This window comes from Ciona intestinalis, chromosome 10 (assembly GCF_000224145.3).
Source record: "Ciona intestinalis chromosome 10, KH, whole genome shotgun sequence".
In the NCBI taxonomy this organism is placed as follows: Eukaryota; Metazoa; Chordata; class Ascidiacea; order Phlebobranchia; family Cionidae; genus Ciona; species Ciona intestinalis.
The window spans coordinates 626809-635076 of NC_020175.2; the positions used below are offsets into that span (position 1 = coordinate 626809).

Genomic DNA, 8268 nt, shown 5'->3' on the forward strand with positions numbered 1-8268 from the left:
GTTCCACCACCGGCGTTACCATCTCCAATTACGGGTAAGTTAAAAAGGATATACCATTCAAAGATCAATTTCAAACTTGGCCCGGCGCCCTGGCAAAGTAGCGCGCCTGCCACTAACCCAAAGGCAACTGCTCAAGGCTCGTTGCTGCCGCCATTGTGGGCGCATGTTTTCTTGGCCAAGACACTTAACGGCAATTGCTTCAACCCAGTGGCCACGAATGGGTTGTCCAAATAATCATCCATGAAACCCTGTGTTAAAACAACTGTCGTTTTCCAGGCATGCGGGGATAAATCAAGTAGTTACATTCTATCTGAAATTTAATTTAAACGCCAGTTTCAATTTACGTCGTTTACTAAATCATCGAATAGCCTACAGCCAATGTCATTCCACCGCTAAAAAAGTTCACTGCAGTATCCATTATAATCTTGCATCTGGAAACCTCTAATTTATTACTATAATAGAAGCCATTGCCGTTTAGTTTAGGCCTTTAGGGAAACACGTTACAGTCTGGTGAGGTTGATACTGTATAGTTCCAATATATTTGGATTGGTATGAGGCATACTCTAACCTAAATATAAGATTCCGGACTGTCCGGTGTTGGACATTGCCTTTACAGGAAAAAAGGCATCTGTTTGCTAAACCTATGTTTTGCAGCCACTCCTGCGAATTCCTTGCTGCGCGTCACCGAATACAATGTCTCACATTGGGGCGAAGCGAGATACGCATGTAGTACCATGGGACGTGTTTTGTGTTCATTACCCCAACTACAATTCGCTAAAACTTTGAACGAAAGCATGGCCCCTAAGCAGTGGGGTTGGTATGAAGATCCGAATCGTGCAGCGAGAATTGAGACTTGTCAACCGGGTAAGGTTTTTAACACCATAATGGAATAACTAGAGGTATTACAGTACTGGTTCAAACTTGTTTGAAACAATTAAAATAGACAGTGGGAATCGTAAGGATACGGCTTTATAATTCTTTCAAGGTTTTTTTGTATGCTACCAAATGCGAAAATAGAATAAAAAGGTGTCCCATGTTCCCCCACCCTAAGGCCGAATATTGTTCCGCAGGTCAGAGAAATTGGACCGGGTATGTCTGCTACAATGGAGCTGCAGCCACCACACAAATATTTAGCACGGCATCGATACCAGCGTTATGTTGTGGCTCGGTTAATGGGGCTCGGTATACAAGCCTAGCTCACAGGTAAGCCGTATACACCGACGTTGGTGTATACTACAGATAAATAATTGGTATATAAAACAATTAGAAACACAGATTATGTCTATATATCCAAATACAATGATGTCGTTTGAAATATGTTTAATCTGGACTTATCGTTTATGGAATATAAATATGTGTCTTTATGCACACTTTTGTTCATATTGGAAGTTTAACTTGGAAATGAGTAAAATATAAATGGTTTGTTGTGTGTCTGCTTGGTGTAGCGACCACGTTTCTTTTCTTAAAATAAATGTAAATACGTTTTAAGGTAAGCGTGTTTCAACAACTGTTGTTTTATCGCATTCTTTGTTTTAAATATTATTTAATTTGCGCTATGTCTTAACTCTTAATATTCACTGGTGCGCACGAGGTATAGGCCATGGAATAAAACAAAAATGCTATTACGACTGTTGTTTCCCGCCACGCAAGGATAAAGAAATTACATTCATTTCTTCAAGTCCAAAAATATTATAACTGCATTGTCAAAGAAATAATTTTAAATTCCTTGTTTGCAGCTCGAGTAGATCAGCAGACGCAGATTGTAAACAAGATAACCAGCATTTGTGCACGATGGTTGAAATGATGACAGTTTGGGATCAGGTAAGTTTTAACACTGACTAAGCTACGGCTGGTGCTATGGCAGGGAAATGCTCCGATCCAACATTAGCGTATTGGTTGTTTAAATTGTCCGCGGTATAAAAAAATCGGAAACACCCACAAAGTTACACATACGTGATTTCGTAAGCGGGTACGAAAAAACTGAACGTTTATGTGCTGTGATACAACGTCTGTGGTTGCCCAACCACACGAGCAAGTAAAACTCATTCAAGCCTCAGAAATTAGATTTGCAGTGGGTATATACACGCTCAATGTTTCAAACGAAGGTATAATTTGGACTATAAAACCTAGAACTGTGGTTAAAAAATCTATTCTACGTGCATGATGTCCTTGTTGAAGAGCTGGAATTTAAGCCAATTTTCACCGATTACCCTAAAATAGCGTGAATAAAGCCACTGTCAGTTCAATTGTGAAACCGATATTTTCCACTTTATTCCAGAGCACGTATAAAGGTTACGACTGGGGTTGGTTTGGAGACGGCACGAAACTTATAAAGATGGTTCATCGTTGTGATCCTGGAATTGTCCAGTTTCCAGGCTACAGATGCTGGTATGGGAGATTGGTGACCCAAGATATTGCGTCACAGGTTCAACAGAGAGCGTTTTGCTGCCAGACAAGCTCAGCGTATTTAGTTAGAGCCACTTTACCCGTTGCCTTGTTTTGCTTAATATTTTCGATATTTATGCACTTGTGATTGCTTTTTTTGTAAATAAATTGAAATATATTTATTAGTAATTATTGTGATTGTCGTAGTGGTAGTCTACTTTGAAATTTTAGCTCATGAGTTCTCGGTGGGGTGTAGAAACGTACGCCCTTTTTAGCTTTGTTCCTTTGTTTACGGTTGGCAAGTTTTAACGCATACCAGTATTCCTTGGTGTCGGGGTCCATGTCAGCAAAGGTTTTCGGTTTTCCTGTGTGGATTGTCCACAACCTGTAACAGAATGAACTGAAGAATATTGTATTTAAGGCTTAACATGCAAAATAAGTGTAGGAAAGTCTGATGCTGCAGCACAGTGTTTAGCATGTCCGTATTTAGGCTAGATCATGAAATACAGGTTAAACGCTCGACACTGAGAGTTGGAAGACATTCCCCTTTTTGAATGTTATACAATAAAACTTGCACCCTTCTTTTAAATGGTGAAAAATTGGTTTATTTAAGGTTATGAGTTGTAAGCTTTGCATACAGTATAGAACTTTTTCATTAAACATAAGAAGAAATATTAAAGGCTTTGTGACGAAATTTTATAAAAAGCACTCATTCCTAAGTTACCTTTAAAGTGTAATATGAGGTGAAAATCACTCCTAATAAAGAAAATAATGTCACAAAACTGACGTCATAAACAAAGAAAATGCACCAACACAAAGCATTGGCAATTCCTACAACCCAGTGGTGCCTAATGGTTTGTCTGAAAAGCCAGTTTTACAATAAAAAAAAAAAATAGAAAAAAACCTCTCCCACAAAGTGGAAAACTCTTAACTGGGCACGAAGTGTATGAAACAGAAAACTTGTGTTATGGCAACTGTTGCCACCCACACAAGAATAAGTAAGTCACATTTCTTATATTTTACTTACCACTCAGGGTATTCATGATCTGGTTTCAGAACAGGGTCTTCCCCTTCAATATATTTGTTCAATCCACAACATCTGGTTTGTAGAAGTTTTGTGTCACGAATGGGTTTTGGAATCTCAACTAATACTTTGGCTTTACTTCCTGCAAATATGAATGTATGTTTTTTAGTTTATCTTGCTGGCCGAAAAAACAACAGTCGTTATAACCTGGGTGTTTATACATTTTATGCCATCTTACGGGTTACCATAATATATATATATATACAGAGCTGCGATTGAGCTGTTTTTGCCCAATCACACATACGCCCACAATAGTAGCAACGACGAGCCTTGAACCCATACCTCTGGGTTCAAGGCAGGCGCGCTAACCAACAAACACATAATAACATAGGAATTTAAGATAATGTGTAATGCCTAATGGTGTTTACAAGTGAGCAGAATTGTAAGCAAATAAATTATGCCACAATAATTACGACCATCAAACGAAAATGTATATAAGAAAATTGAGTCACTAACAAAAACACTAACAACTTGCAACAAGGAAATAAGACAAGTGTTTGATAATACAGGTCTGTAATAAAATACAATATGTGCATGGTTAATGAGTTTAGAACAAATAATGGGAAACTTCATAATTCATATCACAGATCAAGTTAATGAATCATAGACAAAATAACAACTGTTGTAACAGTTAATACTGTCTTAGATATTCTAGTATTATAACAGGATTACAGCCTAGTATGGAGATATTTTCAACATATTTCGTAGTTTGTACCGTCACTTTCATATCACAGTAAAATTTACCTTTACTAGTTTCCGCACCAACTAATTTCTTTTTCGCTGAAACTCGACTTGTAGAAAAAGTTCTTCTGCAAAGTAAGGACAACGGTCGTATCATATTAGTGTATTTGCAGCTCTGCTAGAAACGTATCTTCAGTTATAGACAAGATAACACAAGCATTTTAACCTTTTTAATTCGAAATACGACTTAAATCTGCAGAAACGTAAGATGGGATTATAACACATGTCCTGCATGAAAATATTTACTGATATGCTATTTCTATGCCAAACGTATTTTCAATATTTCCACAATATATTAAATTTATCTCCTATTCTCCTAGTCATTTCTTAGGACAATAGAAATAAAAACATGATTACTAAAATAAATCTTTCAGTTTAAAACAAGTAAAATATTACATTGCCCGTTGGTAAAATATTAAATATATAAAATTTATTTCACCAAATCATTACCAATATGTGCTACAACAACAATGAACATATTGTTCATGTTTGCATCCAGATTCTAAAACAATTTAAATGGCAGTTTATTTTTTGCCTTGCAATTATTTATTCTACATATCCTATATAACCTATACAAACACAGTCCTACTCATAATGATACAATTCTGTTCTAAGGTAACTCGTAAGCTGGCACGAGGTGTTAAACCCGTGTGATAAAGACTCGTTTTCCGGCCACGCGAGGATAAAGTGAGTTACATTCATAAGTTTCGCTCGCAAGATGTATTTGACAGCAACAATATATTTAACAAGCAGTGAATACTATGGAAGCTACAATCGCAAGCAAAGTCAGAATAAAACATTTCATGAAATAAACACAGTTAAGATATCTATGTACGTAAGGTTTCTAGATGTTCCTGCAAAAATTATGCTGGAATATTGGCTCTAACTCTTAAAATGATGATTGCAATTTGCAAAACGTTTTTGTTGGCAGCATAGAAGTATTCTGTTACAAATTATGCAAGAACAGTACGTATAAATTAAGGTTTTTGGATGGTGTTGCAAAGATTATAGTTTGAAAATATGGCCTGCAATTTAAAGTGCTGATTGCAAAACATTTGGTCAGCACAGAAAAAGCTCATGGTACATATACATATCATCCAGATAGCCTTGACACAAATCAGGGACAGAATCTACACTCTCTTTGGAATTAAAACAATAAGTGCGTTGATATACGCCAATATTTAAACTTCTGTGGAAGGTATTTGAGCTTGGTTACGACGTTTACGTGTTGGCTTAGGTGGAGGGGTGGATTCACTCATAGGTTTTGGTTTATTCCAGAATAAACGAGATTCTACTGTGGTAGTTGTAGAATCAGACAATATACTTTCCTGTAATAAAACAATGCTTAGTAGCTTAGTGGTTATTATGTGTTCATCATAATAGAGACTTATATAGCATGCTGACATATATTTTACCCATGAATAAGTGATTAAAAGCAACCTATGTTAGAAAGTTTTAAAGTAATATCTCCTTGTTTGTTCAAAACACTTGAAGATAAAGGTATTTTGTCTGAACTGAGATGACGGACAAAATCGTTTGTATTCACCTCGCTTGTGCAAGTTTTGTTTCTTCCAATTCCAAATCCTTTAACAGATTGTTCACTGCAATGACATGCAACATTAAATAATTGCTTTCGTTCGTATAAAATATTGTTATGTATCTCATGTATAAAAAGATACCTATGCAGTTAAATAGAACTTGGCAGTGACCATGTGGTATATGAACCATGGGTCCTGTTGTGTAGGAGTTATAACTCAAAAGCTGACAACAAAAATCACTCTTAAAACTAGTGAAACCCTGCAACCTCTGGGCTAGAGGCAGGTGCACAAACTGCGCCAGGATTAGGATATAAAAGAAGAGTTATAATTGGTCACAAAAAATTCAAAAATAAAAAGAAAGCCATGATTGGTCACTTACTCGTCATCATAACTACCACTAGTGGTCCATCTACTCGTCTCTAGGATTGACTGTGAGGATGATGAGAGCTCCCTTGTGTTCCGGAGGTTGGATACTTCAGTCATCACTGATCTCTTCACAGTGGGAGATGCGAGGGAATCCATGGAAGAGGAAAGAGCGGCGTATCTTCGCTTGTTTGCTCTGATGAGGAGAGGATGAATTGATTTATAAAACATTAGGTGTTAGATTTAGATGTAGGGAGTAATTTAATGAACGTAAGTGATGTATCCTTGTGTGGTGATGATAGTCGTTGTAACAGAGCTTCTACAACAGTAACATTATAAGACAACACAAGCAATATTGTGACTTTATGAATACTGCATGCGCCGCACTCCCACTTATTGCAAAACTATAAATCAATGAACACGGTTGTTCCATTTCATATACCATATGACCGCTTTCGAGTTAAAACCAATGGCACTCTGTAGGGGATGCTATTTTTGTTGTATTTTTTAAAATTATGGTTGGCAGTTTTACAACTGTTAAAATGTCAGTGCACAAACAAATGCTAAAAATCTGTTCAAGGAACAAGACATATATGATGTACTTACAAAGCTCCTGTTGGTTTCTTCCCATCCTTTGATTCTTTATTCATATTTCCTTTGCAACAAAACACTGATGTCCTGCTACCTTCACATGAACTTAAATATAAAGCTCCTTCAGTTATTGCTTGTCCCAAGTATCTAGCACTGCAGGTGGAATAATGGCCATTGTTATGAATGAATGTGACTTATTTATCCTTGTGTGGCGACAGTTGTTATAACACAGACGTTCTGTTTCATACACTTCATACCCACTTACGAGTTACAACATATATAACATTGTGGGTGATTATTTTATAGATTTTGTGTTATGCATGCCCATACACACTTAATATGGTAGCAGTGTTGAGCCTCGTACCTGTATCACACTGCTCCACAACAAAAATATACATAAGTTTGAAAATAAAAGATTATTTAAAACAAATTATAATTGAAAGGAAGTCTATAAAGTAACATTTACCTTGGAAAAGCCAGGAAAGCGTGATCAAGTGCAGAGCTTCCTGCTGTTGTAGCAAAGTTATCGATCTGGATTATCTCGACTGAGTTGAACTGTATAATGGCAAGGTATGGAGATCGATATTCTGTGAGAATGAAGTGGTTTATTAACATATATGTTACTAATTTAGATGTGTGTACATGTCATTACAATGAAGATATGTAGTAGGTAGTAGCATACTACATTTATATGGTAATTGGCCAACCCTTGCCTAACTTTACTATAGCATCCTCTAACAGTCTAATGTGCTATAGCAGGGATGGGCAACATATTGCTTGTGGGTTGGACCCGGCCTGCAGGTGATTTGTTTCTTATCAACTCGGAAAAAAAAAACATTATTCATAAACCAAGTCTTTTTATTTCGCTTATTATGTCATATGATAGTGACTAAGAGTTAACTTTAGTTCTTGTTTTCTTTGTTCATAGTTAGAGAATTTTGAATAATTTTTCACAACGGATTTTAGAAAGAAACGTAAAGAGTGAGAGAGAGTCCTGAATTTAAAAAAGATTGGATACCTTTCGTGGTTTATCATAGACCCCGCAAACCCCCAGCCGCAAAGGGGGTTGAGACGAATTATTATTGTTAAAAATTATAAAAAAACAACAACATTAGATTAACTTCCTACCAAAAGCAAGCGGCATTCTTGACCAGTTAAGTTGTCCACTCCTAGTTAATCTTCCAAACCCATCAACAAATAATCCAAACTCTGTCGAAAAAAGATATGTGGACTTAATATAATACAGAATAAAAACTCATAACATGGTATATATCATATAAAGCGAAAAAAGAGTACAGACGTGGTTTTGGAACAATACCAACTTTTAGACTTTTTTAAAATTAAACACATGAAAAACAATACAAATAACTGGCACACAACCAAAATAACATGAAAGCCAACAAACAAATGGAAGAAATAATTTAAGAATATTGAACTGTTATTACGCCGATATTGAATAAAAAATGTCACCATGGTAACAGAGCAAGAACTCCTCCGGGTTGTTATCCTCACTGATCCTTAGAACAGACANCAGGGAAGATTGCGCATCTTCGGGAGGAAGAACTT

At 36.3% G+C, this 8268-nt stretch overlaps 3 protein-coding genes across 4 annotated transcripts in view; 1 reads left to right on the forward strand and 2 right to left on the reverse strand.

Annotated features, from left to right (window-relative positions):
* Positions 1-6: 6 nt before the first annotated feature.
* On the forward strand, positions 7-2581 carry LOC100183013. Its single transcript, XM_002124999.5, has 5 exons — positions 7-34; positions 655-864; positions 1071-1203; positions 1737-1821; positions 2279-2581. Exons 2-5 carry the CDS (start codon positions 735-737, stop codon positions 2531-2533), a joined length of 603 nt encoding a protein of 200 aa, XP_002125035.1. The 5' UTR covers positions 7-34; positions 655-734; the 3' UTR covers positions 2534-2581.
* Positions 2242-4429, reverse strand: LOC100185381 (39S ribosomal protein L54, mitochondrial). Its single transcript, XM_002125370.5, has 3 exons — positions 4214-4429; positions 3413-3551; positions 2242-2770 (listed from the first exon to the last, which is right to left on the reverse strand). Exons 1-3 carry the CDS (start codon positions 4305-4307, stop codon positions 2575-2577), a joined length of 429 nt encoding a protein of 142 aa, XP_002125406.1. The 5' UTR covers positions 4308-4429; the 3' UTR covers positions 2242-2574.
* Positions 4430-4911: 482 nt separating this feature from the next.
* LOC100186229 (citron Rho-interacting kinase) overlaps positions 4912-8268 on the reverse strand; it is a 22571-nt gene continuing 19214 nt past the window's right edge. The window contains exons 36-42 of one of the 2 annotated variants that reach the window (XM_018813744.2): positions 8173-8219; positions 7831-7911; positions 7169-7289; positions 6718-6855; positions 6128-6307; positions 5757-5811; positions 4912-5538 (exon numbers count right to left, since the gene is read on the reverse strand). In XM_018813744.2, coding sequence (XP_018669289.1) covers positions 5392-5538; positions 5757-5811; positions 6128-6307; positions 6718-6855; positions 7169-7289; positions 7831-7911; positions 8173-8219 — 769 coding nt within the window. In that variant the 3' untranslated portion in view covers positions 4912-5391. The remainder of the gene's footprint in view (positions 5539-5756; positions 5812-6127; positions 6308-6717; positions 6856-7168; positions 7290-7830; positions 7912-8172; positions 8220-8268) is intronic. The other variant, XM_018813743.2, reaches the window with a different exon arrangement.